This window comes from Nycticebus coucang, chromosome 22 (genome assembly GCF_027406575.1).
Source record: "Nycticebus coucang isolate mNycCou1 chromosome 22, mNycCou1.pri, whole genome shotgun sequence".
Lineage (NCBI taxonomy): Eukaryota > Metazoa > Chordata > Mammalia > Primates > Lorisidae > Nycticebus > Nycticebus coucang.
The window spans coordinates 21,852,639-21,877,852 of record NC_069801.1 but is presented as its reverse complement, the minus strand read 5'-3'; the positions used below and the strand labels follow the sequence as shown (position 1 = coordinate 21,877,852).

The following is a 25,214-nucleotide window of genomic DNA, read 5'->3' as shown; positions in this document are numbered from 1 at the left end:
ACTTCTCTGGCGTCTCAGTTCACCCCAGAGATCCGAGTGGGGGAAGGGAGGCGTTCAATAATTCCAAACCACATACTTTAATCGTTTCCATATTAAAAGGAATAACGCACAAAACAACTTGTACGACGACCTTTGTTGTGTGAGTGAAACAGGGAACGTGAAAGAAGTGTGCGTCTTTGGGGCTTCCTTTCCGGATCTGGCAGAGACCTGGTGGAAAAGCCTGACTGCTCTCGAGAAGGGGATACTGCAGGTTTTGCCAGGAGGAAGACGACTCTGCAAGGCGCCCAAGGTCATGACGCCGGGAGCACGCACAGGCCCACCAGGGCCGGCAGCAGCAGCAGGAGCGCGAGCCCGTGTGCAGGCACAGGGCCCGAGGCTGACAGGCAGGCTGCGTAGTCCCGGAAGGCCAAGTGGCGCATGGCACACACGTGCTCCACGCGGCAGGTCTCGTTGCAGGCCGTGTCATCGTACATGACTGAGTTGTAGAGGTAGTAGCGCTGCAGCACATCCGAGTCGTTGGTGATGAAGTCTAGCACTGTGTGAAGGGAGAGGGCACCTGCGTCCGGCACCCCGTAGGCCAAGGTCAGCTCGTACTCGAGCTCCCAGAGCGGTATCCCCTGCTTGTTCGCGAGGCTCAGGTTCATGTAGTAGGTCGCCATGTCCTGGAGAGGGGGAGGGGAGCAAGCGGTTGTGAGCTGCTGCTGGGTTCTGTACCTTGTATTTGCCACCAAATTCTTTATAGCTGTGACAGTGACCCCTACAGAACATTTAACAACCTACCAGGTGTGCTTGGCAGACATACTCTGAATCTGATAAGGTAACTGAACCTTTTCACAGAAGAGGAAACTCAGACTAAAAGAGATTAATTCACTTGGCCAGGGTCATATAGGTGTTCAATGGCAGAAGCAGGATTGGAACCCGGGTTGTTTGCCACAGGCCTATGCATTTTCTGTTCCACCAAGCTCCTGGGCACATAGAAAATGCTCAGTAAGTTTTTGCAGAATTAATGGATGAAAAGCAGCTTGAAAGGGTTTAACCTTGAGCAGTGTGTCTTAATTGTGGAGCCCTAGGGTCCACTTGCATTTTCAGGACCAGAATCCAAAGGGATTATCACTCCAACACTTTCCAGTTAAATTTATGGACCTGCTTCAAGTCACTAAAGATGGGAGTAAGAGGAGCTATCACATAGTGACCACAACTGCGAACCAGACACAGAACATTATTTCATTTAGTCCTCTCTAAACTCTTCATTTTACAGATGAAGCAACTAAAAACTCAAAAACCTTGTGAGTAGTGGAGCCAGGTTCAACTTCCTCCCTGAAAAGAATGTAGGGCACGTGACGGGGTGGCAGTAGGGGCTCCTCAGTCTACAATTCCTCTTGCTAAGACCCTCTGCGGGGCCTTGACAACAGGCCACACTCTTGAAAATCCTCAGATCTCTGCTTGATCTACATTTACTCCTTAGACTCAAGGAATCTCATCCCTGGCTTTAAATGACTTCTGTTTGCTCCCAGATTAAATCTCCATAACCATCTCTTCTAGGGCTCCAACTTGCCCCTCTTTTGCCACTTTCACTTGATGCCATTTAACTATCCCAAAATCAACAGGTTTATTACCAGACGTTTGGGTGGGTGCGGTGGCTTAACACCTGTAATCCTAGCACTCTGGAAGGGTGAGGAAGGTAGATTATTTGCACTTGGGAGTCGAGACCAGCCTGAGCAAGAGTGAGACCCCATCGCTACTGAAAATAGAAAAATTGTCTGGGTGTGGTGGTGGGTGCCTGTAGTCCCAGCTACACGGGAGGCTGTGGCAAAAGAATAGCCTAAACCCAGGAGCTAGAGGTTCCTGTGAGCTGTGACGCTGTGGCACTCTAGTGAGGGCAGCAAAGTGAGACTCTGTCTCTAAAAAATAAAAAAAAATAAAAAATAAAAAAAGAAGGGTGAAAGCGACTTGACCTTCTTAAGGCTTGGTGGTCAGTGATGGGTGGGAGAGTTAGGGGAGGCAGTAATATGTTTAAGCCCCTCCCACCTTCCTCCTCCTCTGGCCCCAGCAGGCCCAGAGCTCCTGACCTGCAGGTTCAGTGTGGTTCTGTTGTATTTGAACAGCCGGATGCTTGGATTGTTGGCCCCGTTGACTACTCCAGGTAATGTGGTTTTCCATGGGCTGACCCCAGGTGTGAGGAAGATGACGCTTATGGGGGTGCCTGTCAGGACAGACAGTGGGGCTGAGAGGGTGGGGAGAGGAGGGAGGCAGGCCGCCAGTTGCCCTACAGATTGAGTACCTGCATTGTCATAGAGCATCCGAAAGCTGTCGGTGTGATGGTGGCCGAAGAACTGCCCTGCTATGATTCTGTGGTGCTTCTGGACAACCTTCAGGTACTTCTCATTGAAGCCCTCCCGGAACCACGCCTTGTTGGGCTTCTTCTCAAAGAATCCTGGGGGCACGTGGCCAATGATATACACCTACAAGAGACGGTGGCCTCAAGGGGCTCGGAGATACCCTCTCCAGCCCCTCCCTTCTACCTCTTAAAACCTATCCATCTCCCCAAAAGCAGGTGGACAAGCTCATATGTGTCCCCTCCCCAAGGTTCTCCCCATTCCACCTCCCAGGCAGACTCAGGAATCCTCTGTACCCAGCAATAAATGTGCCAAAAGTCTCCCACCTTTGTGCCTTTGTCCATGAAGTATGCCCCCTCGTGTACCATTCTCATTTTCACTTCTGTAAAACCTACCCATACTTCAAAAGCTAGCTCAAAGAGCACCTCCATGAAGCCTTCCTGATGCTTCAAAACATAGCCCTCTCCTCTTGGAGAGCTTGAGTGCTGCACTGAAACCCTTCTTGCATGGTTGTGTGGCATGCGCCCTGTTACTGTGTATTCACATCTTACATTCTTTGAGTCACTTAGCTAACCACACCTGGGCACTTGGCTACCATTGCAGGAGGCAGAACAGCAGCAGGGTTAACAGCGTTAGTTTTGGGGTCACACTGCAGCTTAGACACCAGTTGTGCCACCTCTGGAGGAGAGCTTCAGTTTTCTCCTCTGAAATGGCACCTAACTGCTGGAGTTATGAGAGCTGCATGTGATCATCCACGCAAAGTGCTGAGCAGTGCACCCCATGTTGGCACAGTGAGCGCACAGGCACTGGCCGTGAGACCCGCCTGGGGCCTGCTGGTCAGTGCGGGGACTCAGGCCAGTCCTTGAGAACGCACCTAGAAGGACACACCTCCATGGGCTGCAGCTGTGCGTGTGGTGGCAGTGGAGAGAGCCCTGGGCGTGGAGTCTGGAGACTCTGGCACTGCCCATGACCCTCAGGGTCTGCATTTGTGATGGGCTTCTGGATCCAAGCTCACAGGGCTGCTGTGCAGATGAAAGAAACCCCAGCCCAGTGCCAGGCTGATAAAGGATTTGATATGGGAATTTCAGAGTGGGGTGGGCGAGTTTGTCCCGAATGGGAGACTTGTTTAGGAAGTAACCCGAGAAGGAGAAGAAAGAAGCAGGACCTCTTACCCTTTCCCCAGCTCGGGATGCATTGGTCAGCACATCCTCCAGCCACTGGAACTGCTGGCTGGGATCAGCCATGCCCGCCGTCTGTTCATTGCTGCTGTAGTACAGATTGGTGTTGAGCACCACAATTCGCCCCGCCATGCTGGGACCTGGCAGCTTCTCAGTGTAGAAGGCACCTAGGACGTCACAGCCAGGGAGAATGGAAGTGGTCTTCTACCTCTGGCCACACACGCCTCTGCCCCTCCCATCCCACTGTCCCACTTTGTCCTTCCCTTGCATCCTCCTGTCCCATCTGTACCCTAGGAGGGCATCTAGCAGACCAAAGGCTCAGGAGCCAGGCTGCCGGGTTCAAATCCTAGCTCTATCACTCATTCACTGTGCAATCTGAAAAAATTATTTTGCCTCTCTGTATCTTAGTTTCCTTATCTGTATAACAAGAATAATAAGGATACATGTTTGCCCATCCAGACCTTTCCCTGCTCAGCGCTCTGCCCCAGGAGCCGATCTAGGTAGACTAAATCAATAGGATTCTGGGCCACAGGCTTCCAGTTGGGTTTGACCAATGGGGAGTCACAGCAGCAGGAGACCGAGGAAAGGCAAGTGAGTAGGGACAGGTTTTTGGGCTTGCTTGTGTCTCTGAGAACTAGTGGTTCTCAACCAGGTGATTTTGTCCCCCCAGGGAACATCTGCCAATGTCTGAGATATTTAGGTTGTCACAGCTGTGGGTGTTACTGGCATCAGTTGGGTAGAGGCTAGGGATGTTTCTAAACGTCCTGCAGTGCCCACGATGGTCCTCCATGATGAAGAATTACCAGCCCACAGTGTCAGGAGTGGCAAGGTTCAAACCCTGCTGGAAGTGAGGGTCACTGCTCCTTCCCAGGGTGGCTGTGAGGGGTCTAGTACCATGCTGAGCATGGCATCTGGCACAGTAAATGCTCAGTAAATACTGATTTAGCTTCTTCATGGGTGCTGTGGTGTTTAGAGCACAGGCTTTGGAGTCCTGGATTCTGCTCCCAGGCCTGCCTTTTCTAAGCTACATGATCTGGACCAAGTGACTTGTTATCTTTAAGCCTCAATCGCCTTCTTTGTGAAATGGGGATAAAATCAGTACCTATTTTGAGGAGCTGTTGTGAAGACAAAATTAGGACTGGGCACAGTGACTCATGCCTGTATAATCCTAGCACTCTTGGAGGCCAAGGTAAGAGGATTGCTGAGCTCAGGTATTGGAGACCAGCCTGAGCAAGAGTGAGACCCTGTCTCCATTAAAAACAGAAAAACTAAAAAAAACTAAAAAAATAAAAATAAAAATAACAAAACAGAAAAACTAACTGGGTAATGTGGCAGGTGCCTGTAGTGCCAGCTAATTGGGAGACTGAAGCAAGAAGATCGCTCAAGCACAAGAGTTTGAGTTTGCTGTGAGCTATGACACCAGAGCACTCCACCCAAGGTGGCAGAGGAGACACTGTCTCCAAAAACAGAAAAAGACAAAATTAGATCAGTTCAAGGCCAGGCACAGTGGCTCATGCCTGTAATCCCAGCACTCTGGGAGGCTGAGGCAGGCGGATCACCTGAGCTCACAGGTTCAAGACCAGCCTGAGCTAAAGTGAAACCCCACCTCTAAAAATAGCCGGGTATTGTGGCGGGCACCTGTAATCCCAGCTACTTGGGAGGCTGAGGCAAGAGAGTCACTTGAGCCCAAGAGTTTGAGGTTGCTATGAGCTGTGACACCATGGCACTCCACTGGGGGCGACAAAGCGAGACTGTCTCAAAAAAAAAATAAAAAATTAGATCAGTCCCTTGCATATAGCAACCGCTCCTTATATGGTGTTAGTACCTTGTTTGTTTGTTTTGTTTTGTTTTTTTCTCAAGGAAGTTTTCATTACTAGCCTTTTTCTCGAAGGCCCAATTGATATGTCTCTGTTTTATTCTTTTTTTTTTTCATGCTTCTCCATTCTTTTTTTTCTTTTTTTTTTTTATTAAATCATAGCTGTGTATATTGATATGATCATGGGGCATCATTCACTAGCTTTACAGATCGTTTACCAAGTTTCACATATACCCTTGTAAGATGCACCGCTGGTGTAATCCCACCAATCCCCTTCCCTCTACCCACCTCCCCCCTCCCTCCCCTCCCTTCAAAGTATCTCAAGAATGGAAGAAAAAGTACCCAATGTACTCAGCCCTACTATGAAACTAATTTAGGGTTTGCACATGAAAGCTATAACCCAGTACCTTGTTTGAAGAGAGTGAAGGATTCGTTACTAAGCCAGGGTTTCCACAGTTCTGCTACCTGATTGTAGATGCTGTTTTTCCTTGCCGGGAACTGGTTTTTGGGGTGAAAGTCATGATTTCCCAAAGCAGCATAGACTTTAGTGGCTGGAAAGAAAAAGAGAAATATAAAAATATATATGCAAAAGCACTGGTAGGATTAGTCATTTTCAGTTGGCCACCAGCCATCAGACCTAATGGGGAAGAGTGATAGCACAGATGAGAAAAATACAAAGATAAGCAGAAAACCGCATTTGATAGAATCTGGCTGAACTCTGCTCAGACCTAGGAAGGAAGAGCAGAGTTCTCTGACCCCAGCCCCCAATCATATTACCAGCCACAGATTTCCTGGCCAGAAAGGAGACAGCTTATGAGGAGAACAGAGAAACTAGACAGTCGATCTCATCCGGGTCCTTAGCAGCCACTTGGTCATTTGGTTCCCAGTCCTTGTCAATTTCAGATCCCGCTTACTGCTAGAGAAAGAATCTGGCTCACTCTCGGCAGCCTCAGGAGCTTCATGCAGTCAGCAGATACGTGCTCATGCTCAGAGCAGGGACCCAATTGTCTAGTCCTAGAGGCCTTTCGGTGCAGAAGAGTTGACAGGCATTAAGTAACTAGAGGTGTGAGGGCTCTCAGGTAAAGGGAAGGGCCACTTGCTGTGGATGTGGTAACGGAGGGCAGGAGCAGGGTTCGGGGAAGCCTCCCGAAGGAAGTGGCCTGCTCCTAGCTACTCGGGAAGCTAAGGCAAGGGGATCTCCTGAGCCCAAGAGTTGGAGATTGCTGTGAGCTATAGGCCATGGCACTCTACCCAGGGCCCAGAGTGAGACTCTGTTTCAATAAATTAATTACTTAACTAATTAATTAATTAAAACCCCTGTTCTCCCTATAATATCCCTTAGACCTGCTGCCTCACTTACTCCCAGTCCCCACCTGTTCTGCCAGCCTGGACAGACTTCCCCAGGGATGATACCTGCATGCCCCTGTAAACACTTTGAGAAGGTTTATGAGTCTGCTGTTAAACAGGTAGGGGCAGAGAGCAGTGGAGTGCAGGCATTCCCTGTGACGGGATTCTGTGTATCTGTAGGCACACAAGCTTGCACGCTGCTGGCGGGGTTGTTGGAAAGGTATGAAATGATACTATGAAGGTATGAAGGACCTGGCACAGGACCCAAAAGCCATTGTCACTGGATGAAGGTCTTTACACGTGCTGCTGTTGTCCCCATATGCCACATGTGACATGTGTTGTCCCCACTACCTGGGGTACGAGGAATGTGGGGGGCAGGGGGCAATAGCAGAGTCTTACATGGAAAGACTTCCCTGACGAGGTTGGTCAGAAGTCCCACAATCTCCAGTACAGCTGCCTCTCCCAGCTTCTCATCAGGCACGTGAGGCGTGTCATCCCTGTAAAACACCACCAAGCCAATTTGGGGTGAACTCAGGAAGGGACACAAGAAAAGGACAGAAAGCTCTGTAGTGAAAAGAAAATCTATGGGGATGGGCCTCAGATCTCCACTGAAGGGGAAATAGCCAGACTGGAGTGGAGTCAGGACAGAGTTCAAACCCTGGGTTTGCGATTTATCTCCTATACCATTATCTCCTTGGACAGATTGTTTAACCTGTTTGAGCCTCTATTAGCTCATTTGTAAAATTAGGATATGGTACCTACTCATAAAGTATATATGAGACTTCAATCCAGGGGGCAAATTATAAATATAAAATTATACATAGGTTGCTAGTTGTAGTTAATATTCTTATTTAGGGGCTCAGCACCCGTAGCACAGTGGTTATGGCGCCAGCCACATACATCGAGGCTGGCAGGTTTGAGCCCTGCCCTGCTAAACAACAGTGACAACTGCAACCAAAAATGGCTGGGCATTGTGTTGGGCGCCTGTAGTCCCAGCTACTTGGGAGGCTGAGGCAAGAGAATTGCTTAAGCCCAAGAGTTTGAGGATGCTGTGAGCTAAGATGCCACATCACTCTACAGAGGACAACATAGTGAGACTCTGTCTCAAAAAAAAAAAAAACCAAAACAACAACTATTATTTAGGAAGGGAAGCTCTGAAGTTCCAGTCCCATCTGCAAGCTCCCAGGGAGCTCAGGGTGGAGAAGCCATCTCTGAATTCTGCACCTGTCCCCAAGAGCTCTAAGGAGTTGGGAGCTGGCTTCAGAGTACAGGGTTTGGATCCCTAGGGCAGATCCAGGACCTGTCCCAGGACATTTCATTCCCCATTCAACTCATCTGAATTCTTGGATCCACCTTGGAAATGCTCAGCAAGGGGAAAATGGCAGCAGGTGAAGTTTGGGGATGAGTAGACATTCAAACAACTTAAATCCTGGGGCTCTGGCTGGACCAGGTTGAGTGAGACAACTGCTAGCCAAGTACTCACCCATGAGTTAATTAGCTTCTCAGTACCAATGCTGCCACCAGGAGCTCACACCGGCTTACTCTGTGCCTGGTACTTTTTGTGTGTTTCAGACATACCCACTAATTTTTTCCTCATAGAGCATTACAACATAGGTTCTATTGGTAGGCCTATTTGGCAGATAAAGAAACCAAGGCACAGAGGGTTAAGAATTGTGCCTAGGTGGGGCGCCTGTAGCACAGTGCTTAGGGCGCCAGCCACATGCTAAAGGGCTGGTGGTTTCGAACCTGGCCCGGGCCTGCTAAAAAAAAAAAGGAAGAAAGAAAAGAAAAGAAAAAACAGCCAGGCATTGTGGTAGGTACCTAGAGTCCTAGCTACTAGTGAGGCTAAGGCAAGAGAATCCCTTGAGCCAGAGAGTTTAAGGTTGCTGTGAGGTATGGTGCCACAGCACTCTACCAGGGGGTGATGAAGTGTCTCAAAAAAAAAAAAAAAGGAATTGTGTCTAGGCCGGGCACCTGTAATCCTAGCACTCTAGAAGGCTAAGGTGTGAGGATTGCTTGAGCTCAGAAATTGGAGACCACCCTCGGCAAAATGTGACCCCATCTCTACTAAAAAATAGTCAGGTATGGTGGTGGACAACTGTAGTCCAACTACTCAGGAGGCTGAGGCAGGAGGAGCCTGTAAACCCAGGAGTTTGAAGCTGCTGTGAGCTGGGCTGATACCACGGCACTCTGGCCTGGGGCAACAGAGAATGACAGAGAGAGAGAGAGATGGAGCCAAGGTGTGAACTCCGTCGGCCTGGTCTCAGGGTCTATGCCGACACCCATTACATACTACTGCACATCTGATACCCTTACTAGGGGAGCAAGAGAAGTTATTTAGCCCTAAAAACTCCTGGGGGACAGGCTAGGAACCCAAAGACTTAAAAAAGAAATTCCTTTTTGGACCTAATTCTGTCTGATAGAAAACACATCCAGTTTCTACTGGTTATCCTCCAAGGGCTTGCAGTTGTCTCAGAAAAGTCATATTTTTTATCATTGAAGAATTATAAACGGTCCTAGAGAGATCTGGTCCAATGCCATACACTTCTGCAAGGTCCCAGAGGTTTCCCAGAAAAATTATACATCCGTTAAAGGATGATGAATTTCCCAAAGCCTCTCCCAGAGGGATCATGATACACGTTCTCCCCCTCTCAGAGAAATCAGAGCCTCCTACAGTAAGACCCATCGAGGGATCAGGAGTCCAAGGTCATCAACTGACGTTCACTCTTTTCTTACATTGATTCCTGAACCCAAGGAAGCCAGGGCTGTCTGGGACTCTCCTGAGACAATGTCAGATTTCTTTCTTTCTTTTTTTTGAGATAGCTTCAGTACGTCGCTGTAGGGTGCTGTGGTGTCACAACTCACAACAACCTCAAACTCTTGGGCTTAAGCAATTGTCTTGCCTCAGCCTCCCAAGTAGTTGGAACTACAGGCGCCCGCCACAAAAATGTCACATTTCTTTTTTTTTTTTTATTTTTTTTTTGTAGAGACAGAGTCTCACCTTATGGCCCTCGGTAGAGTGCCGTGGCCTCACACAGCTCACAGCAACCTCCAACTCCTGGGCTTAAGCGATTCTCTTGCCTCAGCCTCCCGAGTAGCTGGGACTACAGGCGCCCGCCACAACGCCCGGCTATTTTTTGGTTGCAGTTTGGCCGGGGCCGGGTTTGAACCCGCCACCTTCGGTATATGGGGCCGGCGCCCTACCGACTGAGCCACAGGCGCCGCCCAAAAATGTCACATTTCTTAAGTGTCCAGGCTTCCCCTCCTAACCAGAGGTTCATGTGAGGGTCATTCTTGGTCATTCCCATGTCACATAGTAGTGGGGGACATATGGGGGCCTCGTAGCTTTTATTCTGTATTATGTAAGTGTCTGGTGAGGCTTGCAGAGGGAGTCAGGGAGTCACAGCCCCTTCTAGCCTTGCCCCCAGCTCCCCTGCTCCACTGCTTCCTGCAGTAAATCCTCCTCAATTCTGCCAGATGGGGTCAGGGGCCCTGTAAAGCTCCCACCTCACCCCGGTGACCCACCCTCCTCATTGAGATGTATTCCTCAATGAGCATCACCCGCAAGACTGTGAACTCCTTGAAGGCGAGTCTGGGTCTCCATTGTCTCAGTTCCCCAATGTCTACCCCAAGGCTGAGCACACAACAAGCTCCAAGTGACAGAGTGAGAGGGACCAGGGAACCTCAAGTAGTGACAAGGAAGGCAAGTTCCCAGGAAAGTTGACAGACTTAGGGCAGCATCCTGAGAGGAGAAGCAGAAACTGAACCTCTGTGGGTGAGTGGAATCGCCCCTCCAGCTGTCCCATGCAGAGCCATGCTCTAACCAGTGAGCACTTGCCAGGGCCACTGGGCAGCCCAGGGGTGGCCAGCAGCTGACCAGGACACCTGGCCCCAGTGCTGGACCACTTTCAGCCCTAGTATGTTCTTCCCTTTCTGCATTTAGATCTCTCTGGCTTAGAGTCCCTAAACCCCAGGGGGAGTAGCTCCAGTATCCACCCCAGTTTAAAACCCAGGAGCTGCCCATGTGCCCAGACATGCCACAACCAGGGCCCCAGCCTCAGTAAGAGCTGTGTTCTGCCAAGGCTGGAAGACACAGAGGTTGAGGACACAGACTTTGAAATCAGCCAGATGCAGGGATGCTTGGGCAAGTTGAAGGTTCATCATCTCTACAATGGGGCTGATACAAAGGTTAAAGTGAGTGAAGCGCCAGGCAGGCATGTGTCACACAGCAGGTGCCGGGCGAAGGGTAGTGGCTGCCATGACCACTCACCCAGTCCAGAGAATAAAGTCTGGGTTCGGCTCAATTTTCTTCATGGCGTAGATGGCTGAGAAGATGAGACGCCAGGGAGAATCACAGAGGTAGTCACCCCAGGGGCCTGCGTTGGGCACAGGTCGGGAGCCAGCTGATGGGCACACCTGGAGGGGGTCTTCAGATTCACTGTAGTCGAGGTCTAGGTGCATGTCAGAGATGTGCCAGAACTTCCCTGTGGGGGAAGAGAGACCCTCCATCAGTGCTGGATGTGGAGGCAGTCTGGGGAAGGGCTCAGGGACAGGTGTTACACAGGAAAAGGGACGCCTTCTTGGAGCACCCAGAGAAGAAGGGCCCACAGGTCTGGCTCTGCCCAGGGTGGCACTGAGCAGACCAGAGAACAGGCTCAGCTCCATCTCTGACCTATGATCTTGAGCAAAGCCCTGTTCCTCTCCCACCTCAGATCCACAGCAGCATGAGGGATCAGGGGATACAACTCTCAGAGGTCTTTCAAGCAGGGAGCCTGTTTTTTTGTTTTTGAGGGGCTTTTTTGAGACGGAGTCTCAAGCTGTCACCCTGGGTAGAGTGCCATGGCATCACAGCTCACAGCTACCTCAAACTCTTGGGCTTAAGCAATTCTCTTGCCCCACCCACCCAAGTAGCTGGGACTACAGGCGCCCAACACAATACCTGGCTATTTTTTGGTTGCATTTGTCATTGTTGCTTAGCAGGCCCGAGCCGGGCTTGAACCCGCCACCCTAGGTGTATGTGGCCAGTACCCTGCCGACTGGGCTACAGGTACCACCCGAGGGTGGGGGGTGGGCTTGTTTTAAAGCGAAGGCAAGAGAGGGTAAGGGCTAAGCGCTGGAGCTCTGGAACCACATATAAGCTATGTGACCTTGGGCAAGCTATGTCACTTCTCTGAGCCCGTAACTAGAGCCAAATCCTATCATGCTCCAGGGAAACAAAGTCACATGAGAAAAACTGACCAGGAAGGAGAAGGCTCACACACCAGATGAGCTGGAAGATCTTGCTAATTAATACCAGCAAAAACGTGGGAAATGTGTAGAAATGAGTCTAAATGACCTAGGTCAGAAAGAAAAGGGCTGAGTTTCTCCTGGGGGCGGGGTGGGGGTGGGCACCTGCTGGAGATTTTGAATTTAGGTGACAGCTCAGGCAGCTGGGAGTGGTCCTGTTTGCTGAAGTTGTTGACTCAAACTTTCATTCAATTCTGAATCAAATGAGGCCAAAATGTCAAAACCTCTTGGTCTGATATAGAGGAAGGATTCTGAAGACACGGCGGCGAGGTGGAGTGGATTTGCCAGGCATGCACAGCGTAGGGCCTGGCACAAGCAGTGTCAATGACTGCTTATTAAAGGAGGGTTGCGCAGGTTTGGCCTCTGCCCCTAACCCCATGTTTCTGGCCAAGACAAGGTTGAGTCCTGGATTTCCTCACTCTCCACTATTGCTCTCACTTCCTCCTCCATTTCCCGTATCACTCAGAGCTGACAGTCAACCCCTCTCTTGCCCCAGAAAACTGAGCCTGGGCCAGGGAAACTGGCATTGTTGATTTCAGGGTCAGGTAGACATTGCCCCACCCAAGCCTCAAGCAGATCAGGTGGCTCCAAGACAGGCCCACAGGCAACAGCTGGCCCCAACCCTCACTCCTGGACATTTCCTACCAGATGCTCTACAGCCTTTGCCCACATCTCCTGATCTCTAAATCTGGTCTCAGAAAAGGACCTGGAGCTTGTTCCCACTAAGGTGTAAATGACTGATAAAGCAAATTATCATCCCTCCCACATGCACTGTACAGTCCTGACCACAGCGCTGAAAGGTATTGCCTATCACCTGCATTTTATAGATAAAGAAACTAAGTTCAGAAATCTGAGATCCGTGGTAATGGTGGAGGCTCTCTGGCTCCAGACCCTCTCCTAGGAGCTGTGATTGTTCAGGGATAAAACCAGTGCGTTTTTATTTCAAATGTGTCTTTTTTTTTTTTTTTTTTTGAGATAGAGTCTCACACTGTTGTCCAGGCTAGAGTGCTATGGTGTCATAGCTCACAGCAACCTCAGACTCTTCAACTCAAGTGATCCTCCTGTCTCAGCCTCCCAAGTAGCTGGGATTACAGGTGCCCACCACAACACCCAGCTAGTTTTTCTAGTTTTAGTAGAGACTAGGTCTCTCTTTTGCTCAGGCTAGTTTTGAACTCCTGAGCTCAAGCAATCCACCTGCCTCAGCCTCCCCGAGTCCTAGATTATAAGTGTGATCCACTGCACCCAGCCTCAAACATGTCTTTTGAGACTGCCTCACTCTGTAGCCCTGGGTAAAATGCCATGGCATCATAGCTCACAGCAACCCTAAACTCTTAGGTTCAAGAAATCCTCTTGTCTCAGCCACCCAAGTAACTGAGACTACAACACCCAGCTAATTTTTCTATTTTTAGTAAAGATGAGGTCTCCCTCTTGCTCAGGCTTGTCTTGAACTCTTCAGCTCAAGCAATCCTCCCGCCTCGGCCTCACATAGTGCTAGGATTACAGGTGTGACCCATCACACTCAGCCATACACGGTTAAATGCAACAAAGTAAGACTCTATCTCAAAAAAAAACTATTCCTACAGAGGCAAAACCCTAAGTCAAAATGAAGGAACTAACTGCCCCTTGCAAGGTAGGAAGGGGGCAGAGCTGGTGGGTTTTCCAGTCCCCTGAGCTGATACTGTGCATAGGTTACAGCTGCTCCCGAGCCTGCAGCGCGGGGCCCTTTGCCCTTCTCCTTGACCTGCAATCCCCACACCAGAAGACCATGACAGAAGCTATTGCCCTGCCTCAAGTAGGCCTTTCCTCAATTAACCACAAACGTCAAGCAGTTTGGCCCTTTTTTACATCAGCTCTCAAAGTCCTCAATGAACATTTCTCCACTTCAGAAATTCCCAATTTCCTCATGGGGGGGGGGGAGATTCCAGTGACCACATCTGCTGCTCAGCCTGACTCACCAGCCATTCTCCCCACAGGGTCCTTTCCAGGGCTGCCCCAGGGCCTTGCCCAATCTTCCCCACATCATTATGTGGCCACTTCCTCATCATTCAGGCCTTAGCCCAAAGGTCACCTCCTCAGAGAAGCCTTCCCTGACCACCTCATCTCAAGGGCCACCTCCTCCCACCCATCTGCTCCTTAGCTATTGCCTCTCCCCTGGTTTATTTCTTCAGAGCACTCTTGCACAGGAAATTATTTTGTTGGCTTGCTCATCACCCATCTGCCCTGTCTTGCAGTGTCAGTCCCGTGAGAGCACCAGGCCTGTCCTGCTCATCTGCGTGTCCTCAGTACCAGGAACAGAGACGCGGAAGACGAATGAACCAGCAAGGCTGTGGAGAACTGTAAATGCTCAAAGGATGTGAGCTGGGTGCCCAGCCCTTTGTCTCATTTCATCCTGTAGCCATTTCTGGAAGTGGTGGATTCTTTTGCCCATTTCTTTTTTTTTTCTTTGTTTTTTTTTTGAAACAGAGCCTCAAGCTGTTGCCCTGGGTAGAATGTGCTGGGGCATCACAGCTCACAGCAACCTCCAACTACTGGGATTAAGCGATTCTCTTCCCTCAACCTCCCAAGTAGATGGGACTATAGGCACCTGCCACAACACCCGGCTATTTTTTGGTTGTAGTTGTCGTTGTTTGGCAGGCCCAGGCTGGATTCGAACCCGCCAGGTCTGGAGTATGTGGTTGGCGCCTCAGAGGCTTGAGCTACAGGCGCCAAGCCCTTTTGCCCATTTCATAGATGAGGAAACCAAGGATCAAATGCAGACCTCTCTGACTCCAAAGTTAAGACACAATGTTGTTAAGCCTGTTGACTTGGAACCCCCAGAAGGTGGCTCCTATAACGTACATGTTGTTCATAAGAAAATGGAATCAGGCAAAGTGGATCACACCTGTAATCTAGCTGAGGGAGAGGATCACTTGAGGCCAGGAGTTTGAGACTAGCCTGGGAAAAATAGCCAGACCCCATGTCTACTAAAAATAAAAAAATGAGCCAGGCATTGTCATATGTGCTTATAGTTCAGCTCCTTGGGAGGCTGAGGCAGGAGGAACCCTTGAGCCTAGGAGTTCGAGGCTGCAGTGAGCTACGATGATACCACTGCACTTCAGCCTGTCTCCAAAATGCAAGGCGTAAGCCAGGTGTGGTGGCTCACGCCTGTAATCCTAGCACTCTGGAAGGCCAAGGCAGGTGGATTGCCTGAGCTCAAGAGTTCAAGACCAGCCTGAGAAAGAGTGAAACCCAGTCTCTAAAAATAGCTGGGCATTGTGGTGGGTACCTTTACTAAAAATAGCTACTCAGGAGGCTGAGGCAAGAGAATCACTTGAGCCCAAGAGTTTGAGGTTTCTGTGAGCTGTGATGCCACAGCACTCTACCCAAGGAAACAAAGTGAGACTCTGCCAAAAAAAAAAAAAAGACATAACAACAATTTCATTATCACTATTATTCATTAATTATTGAAAATATAAATAAATTTGGTAACAAGTTCAGTGAGTGCTGAAGGCACAGACCTGGGTGAATCCAGCTCTATCACACGGCAGCTATGTGAATGGGGCAACTTTACTCTGTAACTATTTGTGCCACAAAATGGGGGTAACAGCACCCCTTGCCTCTTGGGGCCCTTGTGTGGATTAAAGTGAGATAATGTAAGCTAAAGCATAAGCACACAGGAAATGGGAAGCAGCAATTCAGGGTGGGGGGGGTCCTGCAAGTCCCCCTCTCACCGCAGGGGGGCGACAGGGAGAATTGTCCTCTGCAGGTAAAGTGCAGGGCTGAGCAGGGCATTTGAAGCAGAACAAAGTGAAGACAGATCCTGTCTGCCCCTGGATGGCGTTCTCTGAGCAGAGAGGGCCAGTGGGCACAGCACGTCCCTGGGCAGGCAAAAGGGTTTCCTGTCCTTCCTCCTCCTTCACCAAAGAGGGTTGTCCAGTGACTGGGGAAGACAGACACAGGGCCCAAGGCCTAGTACCTTTGCAAGGCCCATGGAAACATCTGAGACCTGAGAAAAAAAAAAATGCACTGACTCCCAGAGTACAGGAAAACCACAAACCATCAAAACCAAATAATTCATCAAAATCAATAATTCATTTCAAAAGCAATATTACAAATTTCAAAAAAAAAATTTTTTTTCGTTAAAATCATAAAAAGAGGTGGTGGCTCATGCCTGTAATCCTATCACTCTAGGAGGCTGAGGCAGATGGATTCCTTGAGCTCAGGAGTTCAAGACCAACCTGAGTAAGAGGAAAACCCTATCTTTACTAAAAATAGAGAAAATGAGGCAAGAGCCTCGCTTGAGCCCAAGAGTTTGTGGCTGTGAGCTATAATGACGCCAGGGCACTCTACTTAGGGCAACCTAGTGAGACTCTGTCTCAGAAAATAAATAAATAAATTGCACACTACTTAAAATTATACACAAACTTTATAGCCACTCTGTGCACACACACACACACACACGTGTGTGCGTATATATATATATACGTACAGACACACAATTTTTTTTTTTTTGAGACAGAGTCTCACTTTGTTGTCCTTGGTAGAGTGCTGTGATGTCACAGCTCACGGCAACCTCAAACTCAGGGGCTTAAGCAGTTCTCTTGCCTCAGCTTCCCAAGTAGCTGGGACTACAGGTGCCCACCACAATGCCCAGCTATTTTTTTGTTGCAGTTGTCATTGTAGTTCGGCACGCCTGGCTGGGTTTGAACCTGCCAGCCTTAGTGTATAAGGCCAGCGCCCTAACCACTGAGCTACGGGAACTGAGCCTACAAATTTTTTTGAGAGAGGGTCTCGCTGTGTTGCCCATGCCGGGTGGAGTACAGTGGGCTGATCATAGCTCACTGCAATCTCAAGCTCCTGGGCTCAAGCAATCCTCCTGCCTCAGCCTCCCAAGTTGTTGAGAGATGTATGGTTGTACATCAGTATGCCTGGTTAAGTTTTTGTTTTATTTTTTTAGAGATGGGGTCTTGCTATGATGCTTAGGCTGATCTCTAGCTCCTGCCCTCAACCCTTCCTTCCATCTCAGTGTCCCAAGCCACTGGACTTACAGGCATGAGCCTCCCTGCTCAGCCAACTATCATATTTAATCTCCCCTCTGCTATTTTCCCTTTTAATAGATAGTGAAATAGAAGCTCAAGGACACACCAGTGTCCATAGACAGGACCTATGGCAGGACCTAGATGTGGGGGCTTAAGGCAGTAGGCTGTTTCTAAAAGCACATGCATGAAATTGGGATCCAGGAAATCTTATTCTGAATCCTGGCTCCTCCACACAGGAGTGGCAACTCAAGCAAGAGACTTCTCCAGCTAAGCCTCAGTTTCCTCATCTGTAAAATGAAGATGTCATGGAGTTAGCTTGGCCAACCTAACAATAACATCTACCTTGGGGGCTGTGTGGGAACAGGGTAATTCGTGCAGTGGGCAGAGGGGCCAGGAAATGCTGTTTTACCTCATGAACCCCATGTGGTGGGGTTCTGGGTAGGCAAGGAGCTCCCTGCCAGGGAGGGGCAGGGTGAGTGCCCCTTGGACCTGTTTCCTCAAGTGTGAGATGGAAGGGTTAAATAAGGGTTCTCTGAGGGCCCTCTCAGCTCTAACCCCCTGAGATTCTGTGACCTGGTCTGTCATTGTTTATAACCCACACCACAGTGAAGCAGCCCTCCTTTCAGTCCTTTGCTGTTGCTGCTCAGCAGTAACCCGGAAACGCTTCAACTGTAACTCCTCTGCAAAGTGAGGCCCCCACCACATGGGGTTCATGAGGTAAAACAGCATTTACTGGCCCCTCTGCCCACTGCATGAATTACCCTGTCCCCACACAGCCCCTAAGGTAGATGTTATTGTTAGGTTGGCCAAGCTAACTCCATCTTAGATCTGAAAAAAACATTCTGGGATACTTCGTTACAGGTGGTCATAACTTAGATAAAAGACACGTGCCCCAGGCTCGTCACCTCCTTATACCTGTCCAGTTACAAACCTGCAAGAAATGTATTCACACCGCAGGCCTCTGACACCCTGACAAGAAGAGCCAGACAGAGAGTCCCAATAAGGAGCTGCACATCCTTGGCACCCTGATTGTAATAACCGACCCAGCAAAAAGACCCCTAAAGGCCCCTAACTGTCTCAGCCCGAGTCCCCTCACGTCTCAACCCCCCCAACCCCCATCCCCCAGCAAAATCTGGGAACAGGTTTCAGAATAGAATAAGGACGTTCCCTGAGTTCCCAGAGACTCCTAGCCACAGGTAAAACAATAGTGAAACCTTACTCAAGCAGAGTTTCCCAAGCTACTGAATCTCCCAAGAGCTGTCCCAGTGACAACCGCCATGCTATAGCCCCTGACTGTAACCCGCCCTGAGCTAACCGTCACATTCTGCTTCTGTACTTGCCAGCTTGCCACGCAGCACAAAAATGGTATAAAAATCAGCCTGCTCCTCATTTCGTGGTCATTTGCTCTTTAGGGCAGTGGCCCCCTGCGCAGGTGTAATAAATCACCATCTGATTTATACCTGAAGTGGGGTCCAAGTTTTTCTTAGAGGTGGCAAATAGGTACAACATGATAAAAAAGACTTGTCTGTAAAGCCAGCTGCCCTACAGCCTGCCATAAAAAGAAATGCCTCCCTTCCTAACACTGCTGACCTCTCTTTAGATTTCAGCCCACTTGTACTCTTTATGTTTGTTGGTTTTTTTGAGACAGAGTCTCAAGCTGTGACCGTGGTAGGGTGCCATGGTGTCATCGTGGTGTCATAGCTCACAGCAACCTCCAACTCTTGGGCTCAAGCCATCCTCTTGCCTCAGTTTTTGTATTTTTTAGTAGAGATGGGGTGGAGGGGGGCACAGGTCTCACTCTTGCTTAGACTGGTCTTGAATTCCTGAGCTCAAGCAATCCACCTGCCTCGGCCTCCCAGCCTCCCAGAGTGCTAGGATTACAGTTATGAGCCACCATGCCTGGCCAGATTTGATGCTTTATCATGATAATCCCTATGTTCTGTGTAGGTTTCTGACTAACTAGAAAAACTAAACTTTAAGGGTTGGGTTTAGGCTCGGGGCGCATAGCACAGTGGTTACAGAGCCGACCACATGCACCAAGGCTGGTGGTTTGAATCCAGCCCAGGCCAGCTAGACAACAATGACAACTGCAACAAAAAATAGCCAGGCGTTATGGTGGGTGCCTATAGTCCCAGCTACTTGGGAGGCTGAGGCAAGAGAATCGCTTAAATCCAAGAGTTTGAGGTTTCTGTGAACTGTGACACCATGGCACTCTACTGAGGACAATGTAGTGAGACTCTGTCTAAAAAAAAAAAAAAGGGTTAAGGTTTAACTTCCTGCATTGCCTTTGAAGCCTTCTGATGACTATCATTCACGGAGTAAAAGTCCAAGGAAAACGTATCAGGCTTACTGGTATGTTAAAACATACAGGGAAGCTTTGTCAAACATGAAATGGTGTTTAACTTCCTTTGGGTTGTATGTCTGTAATCATGACCATTGTCAAATTTTTATCATCTACAGACAATTAGTATTTTATTTTAAGTCTTCTTAAAAATTTATAATCAGCAATGGTTCAAAATTTGCTTCTTTGAGAAAATGTCATGGAAAATATTTTTATAACTTTTTATTTAAAATGTTACTTATTTGTTGCTTTGTTTTCCAGCGTTAAGATAAATTTTAAATAACAAGTTTGCCTGCTGTCTGCAGGATTCAAAACTATTGAATTCCGCTGGGCCAAACCTGTTATTCGCTGCCAACACCCTGCTATTAAAACTACAAACATCTTCCTTCTAGGCCCAGGACTATGGTGGAAGAGTTGGGCATGCAAGGGTGGATTCTGAGGGATAGAATTAGTTTAGACCAGTATTTTTCAACCTTTTTATCTCATGGCACACTTGAACCTATAGTTAAAGTACACTTCCACAGTACACTTAAATTATCAGAGCTCACAGCAACCTCAAACTCTTGGGCTCAAGAGATCCTCCACCCTCCTGAGTAGCTGGGACTACAGGTGCCTGCTACAAAACCCAACTAGTTTTTCTATTTTATTAGGGATGGGGTCTCCCTCTCGCTCAGGCTGGTTTCAAACTCCAGACCTCAAACAATCCATCCACTGTGGCCTCCCAGAGTGTTAGGATTATAGGTGTGAGCCACTGGGCCCAGCCTGCAATTTTTCATTATTACAAATGATGCAGAATGAAGACTTTGTGCATTTGTGGAGAAAGAAAATTCTTATTAACTTGTAAGACTTTGGGCTATAGGGAATGTGCCCATTGGCATGTGAATTTCTAAGAAAACATATTCATAAGTGAAAAAATGAGAGAGGTGGGATATTTCTTTTTTTTTTTTTTTTTTTTAGAGATAGGGTCTTGCTCTGTCACTGAGACTGGAGTGCAGCAACTAGATCTTAGCTCACTACAGCCTTGAACAGCTGGGCTCAAGTGATCCTCCTGTCTCAGGCTCCCAAGTAACTGGGACTACAAATGCACACCACCATGTCTGGCTAATTTTTTTTTTTAGAGAGACAAAGTCTTGCTATGTTGCCCACAGTAGTCTCAAATTCCAGGACTCAAATGATCCTCCTGCCTCAGCCTCCCAAAATTCTAGTTTTAAAGGTGTGCGCCTCCTTATCTGGCCCAGAAGTTTGAATCATTCTTAAGGACGAGACTTGCAGTGCCCTGCAGGGACTTGAGGTATCTGTGTCTGCCACTCTCACAAGGAGTGACCACAGTGCTCCCAGGGTTTGTCTCAGAGACAGACACCTGCCATCTAAACCCAGGTCTTTCTCTCTAGTCTGCCCACCAGGCATGGTGCTCCTCCTCACTGGCTGGGAGCATGTCTGGCCCTGCCAGCAGAGTGCTTTGCCAAAGCCCCTGGCTGACCTCAGGTAGAGTCTGAGAAAGCAGACTTGCCAGAGTTGCCTGTTGGGGCCACTGGCCCTTTGGCCTCCAGTGAGGAGAACTGAGCTCCACCTCCCACATCTCAGCAAATGACAACTCCATTTCTCTTGCTGCCGGAAACTGAAACCCTTGGCGTTGCCCTTGATTCTTTCTTCTCTCGTACACACCTTATGTCAGCAAATCTTGTCCAGAATGAGATCATTTCCCGCTCCCTGTCCCTGCTTCCGTCCTCTTGCTGGATTATGGCCACAGCCTCCTCCAGTGGTCTGGCCGTGTCTCCTTCTCTAGCGTAACCCAATGGCCTAGTTCGCCTGGGACCAAGGCACATGCAGGGCACTAGACTTTAAGTGCTAACATAAGACAAGTCTTGGGTGGACGAGTTGGTCACCTACCTTCACCCAGTTCCATCTCTTCTCAATACAACAGCCTAAGAGTCCTTTTAAACACACACAAGTCCGGCAGCGCCTGTAGCTCAGTGTATGGAGCACTGGCCACATACACGCAGGCTGGCAGGTTCAAATCCAGCCCAGGCCAGCTAAACAACAATGAAAACTGCAACAAAAAAATAGCTGGATATTGTGGTGGGCGCCTGTAGTCCCAGCTATTTGAGAGGCTGAAGCAAGAGAATCGCTTAAGCCCAAGAGTTTGAGGTTGCTGTGAGCTGTGACAACATGGCACTCTACTGAGGGCAACAAAGTGAGACTCTGTCTCTAAAAAAATACACACAAGTAAAGCCACATTACACCTGTGCTCGAACCCTCTCATGATATTCCATTTCACACTGAATAAATGTTTGAGTCCTTAAAATAGCCCTCAAGGCCACCTGTGAGCTAGCGCCAGGTCCACCCAAGCCATCCCTGATCTCATCTGCCCCTAACCCCTGCCTACGTGCTAAAGCCTAGCACATCACCCATGCATCCAGGCCTCTGCACTTTCTGTCCCCTTTTTATGGAATGTTCTTCTCCTGAACATCCACAGGGGTCTCCCCTTGCTGCCTCAGGGCTCTGCTCAAATGTCACTAAACAGCTCCTCTCCAGCCCCTGTAAGTAGCCTCCCCCTACGCCTCCACCCCCTATTCTGCTTTATTATTCTCCATAACACTTATCATCCCCACGCTATGAATTATACATATTATGTGGTTTTTTGGTTACACTCCAGGTGAAGAAGCTTCATGAGGACTGGGACTTTGCATTCTTCTCTGCCATATCCCTGATCCTAGAATAATGCAGGGACAGAGAAGGCCCTCAACCTATATTTGCTGAATGAATTTCCAGATCTCTTCTCCCACCTTCTACCTCTACTACTGAAACCACCTTTTACAAATTAATAAAGGGCTGAAAGGTGAGAACGATAGCAAAGGCCTAAACTTTGCAAAGACACAGACATAGGTTTACTTTCCTGTAATTGTCACTCAGGAATCACATACCTGATGTTCCCTTAATTTTCTCCATAGATAACATCCCCTTTTCAAAACCTAGAGGTCGTTACTGAGGCATCTTTCAGGTCTGCATTTCGGTAGATTTGGCTGACCCACCCAGACTGGTGGCCCATATCAAGAAACTGACTAAGAAAATGCCACGAAAGCAATGTTAACTAGTGTGATGAAAATGTGTCAAACGGTCTATGAACCAAGTGTATGGTGCCCCATGATCATATTAATGTACACAGCTATGATTTAATAAAAATAAATAAATAAAAAGAAACTGACTCTTGACTGGAATAATGACCCCCAAACCCAGGAACAAATTCAACATAAGATTTTGCCCCGATTGCTTAATCCTTTGCCCACCAAACTGTCTTTAAAAACCCTGTCTCCCAAATCTTCAGGGAGGTGGATTTGAGGGATTCCTCCTATCTCTGTGCTTAGTGTCCTGCAAATTAGACCATGCCCCTGCTGTGACACCTGCTATCTCCGTGTAATAGCAGGTAATGAATTTGGTTGGGTGGCAACACTACTTGGCTGTCTCTTACACATACCTCTTAGCAAAGTCAGAGTCCTTCCCCTGGCTGTCACCCCCACTTAAAATCTTCCAGTTCAAACAACAGCCCCCACTGCCCACTAACTCTTTTCACACTGCCTCCCCTGCCTAAGCTCACTACTTGCTATTTTTAGCAGCACTTCAGCTGTCAGTAGGCCGTTTCCAACAGTCCTGATACCAAGTTCAAAGTACAAAACACAGGCATATCAGGCATGCCCAGCGCTTTACCTGGTTCAGCCCTGACGACTCCCCAGTGGGCCAGGAACATCAGCCACGTGAGCAGCCACATCCTCGGGGCTCACCTCACAGCAGTCGGGAGATTCTCCAGGAGCTGTTGGTGGTTCACGCAGCTGTCCCCAGTAATGTCTCTGTAAGGAGAAATACAGAGTTTTTAAAGGCAAGACATTTAGTTTTAGGCAACTACAGTTAATGATTCTGATGCCTCCCATCTCTAGCAAGACAATCTTGCGACCTCTGCCTGCTGGGACCTGGCTTTGGTTCCACTCAGTTCCATTAAGCCACCTCCAACCGCACAAAAAATGAAGTACATTCCTCCGCCCTTCCCAAGCACTGGTCTAAAGCAGAGAGATAGATTTTAGCTCAGCAAGAAGAGTTGGGGAATGTTTTAAAGAGACAGAAAATATTTTTGCTGTTTTTCTCAGGCCATTCCCTCTGTTACAGTTGTCTGTGGCCATGTGTCTGAGCAGGAATTTCAGTCCCCTTACCAGTGTTCCAAGTCACCCAAGGCAGCTGGCTCCTTTGGCTTTTCCTCTTTTACCCAGTAGGGTATGAGCTGGGGTGGCCCAAGGAGAGGCACCTGTCAGGGCAGAAGGCAGCCTTTGACTCTTGAGTGGAAGCCAAGCCTGTCTTGCCATTTCCTGAGAGCCTTTCTGTCCCAGATAATCTCCAGGAAACTCCCTTTTCTCACTCTTCTCTCTCTCTCTCTCTCTCTCTTTTTAGAGACAGAGTCTCAAGTTGTTGCCCTGGGTAGAGCGCTGTGTTGTCACAGCTCACAGCAACCTCCAGCTCTTGCTCTTAAGTGATTCTCCTGCCTTAGCCTCCCAAGTAGCTGGGACTACAGGTGCCTACCTCAACATCCGGCTATTGTTTTGTTGTTGTTGCAGTTATCATTGGTCTTTTAGCTGGGCCGGGCCGGGTTTGAACTGCCAGCCTGGGTGTATGTGGCCAGCGCTCTACCGACTGAGCTATGGGCGCCACCTTTTTTTTTTGAGACAGAGTCGCACTTTGTTGCCCTTAGTAGAGTGCTGTGGCGTCACAGCTCACAGCAACCTCAAACTCTTGGGTTTAAGTGATTTTCTTGCCTCAGCCTCCCAAGTAGCTGGGACTACAGATGCCCACCACAACGCCCGGCTGTTTTTCAGAGGTGAGGTCTTGCTCTGGCTCAGGCTGGTCTCGAACCTGTGAGCTCAGGCAATCCACCCGATTTGGCCTCCCAGAGTGCTAGGGTGACAGGCGTGAGCCACAGTGCTCGGCCCACTTTCTCGCTCTTTATTGTGCCCCCTCCATACAGGAGAACAAACAAACCACCTAAAGATGGCAAAACTCCGCCAGGAAAGGAACAACTGCTAGTTGGGATGCTCAAACACAAGGGAAGATAGAGCCAAGACTAGGAGTCTTCCATTCACCCTGGGAACCAGGCCCCAGGGAGATGACGGGCACCCAGGCAGCCCCTCAAGAGGGAGGTATTTTCAACAGAAAAGGAGCCAAACTCCACAAAATACTTGAAAGAGGTTTTATTCTGAGCCAAATTTGAGGACCATGGCCTGGAGCCACACCCAGAAAAGCTTGAGCAAGTGGCCTCGCTCTGGTGGGGTTAACAATTCAGTTTTAGGGGCGGTGCCTGTGGCTCTGTGAGTAGAGCGCTGGCCCCATATACTGAGGGTGGCGGGTTCAAACCCGGCCCCGCCGAACTGCAACAAAAAAATAGCCAGGCGTTGTGGCGGGTGCCTAAAGTCTCAGCTACTTGGGAGGCTGAGGCAAGAGAATCACCTAAGCCCAAGAGCTGGAGGTTGCTGTGAATTGTGACGCCATGGCATTCTACCAAGGGCAACAAAGTGAGACTCTGTCTCTAAAAAAAAAAGTTTGGTTTTATACATTTCAGGGAGACAGCACTTACACATAAAGTCATAAATCAACACATGAAAGGTGTACATTGGTTTGGTCCAAAAAGGTGGGACATCTCAAAGTTGGGGGGCTTACAGGTTATAGGTGGGTTAAAAACTCTTTGATTTGTGATTTGGTAAAGAAATGAAACTTTGTCTAAAGACTTGGAGTGTTTTATGTTAAGATAAGGAAGTCTGCTAATCAGAGACAAGCCACCAGACATATACCCAGACTTGAATGATTTGATATGTGTATTGAGGACCTGCAGGTCTGTCTTGCACAGCCTTAGGC

At 48.8% G+C, this 25,214-nt stretch overlaps 1 protein-coding gene across 2 annotated transcripts; it reads right to left on the bottom strand.

Moving 5' to 3' along the window:
• Positions 1-73: 73 nt before the first annotated feature.
• On the bottom strand, positions 74-23,663 carry SMPDL3B (sphingomyelin phosphodiesterase acid like 3B). 2 transcript variants are annotated; one of them, XM_053575806.1, is made up of 9 exons: positions 23,525-23,663; positions 23,028-23,149; positions 10,948-11,161; positions 7,077-7,174; positions 5,738-5,881; positions 3,509-3,681; positions 2,282-2,462; positions 2,070-2,203; positions 74-662 (listed from the first exon to the last, which is right to left on the bottom strand). In XM_053575806.1, the coding sequence occupies exons 2-9, from the start codon at positions 23,086-23,088 to the stop codon at positions 291-293; spliced, it is 1,377 nt and encodes a 458-aa protein (XP_053431781.1). In that variant the 5' UTR covers positions 23,089-23,149; positions 23,525-23,663; the 3' UTR covers positions 74-290. The 2 variants fall into 2 exon arrangements, with proteins under 2 accessions (XP_053431781.1, XP_053431782.1); XM_053575807.1 differs by lacking the exons at positions 23,028-23,149; positions 23,525-23,663 and adding an exon at positions 22,798-22,922.
• Between the last annotated feature and the right edge of the window lie 1,551 nt (positions 23,664-25,214).

Coding starts and splice junctions, on each gene's coding strand:
- SMPDL3B (XM_053575806.1), bottom strand. CDS start 23,088: ATGTGGCTGCTCACGTGGCTGATGTTCCTGGCCCACTGGGGAGTCGTC. Junction 2,463..3,508: donor CATCCCGAGCTGGGGAAAGG/GTAAGAGGTCCT, acceptor CGTCTCTTGTAG/GTGTATATCATTGGCCACGT. Junction 663..2,069: donor GAACCACACTGAACCTGCAG/GTCAGGAGCTCT, acceptor CCCCCTCTCCAG/GACATGGCGACCTACTACAT.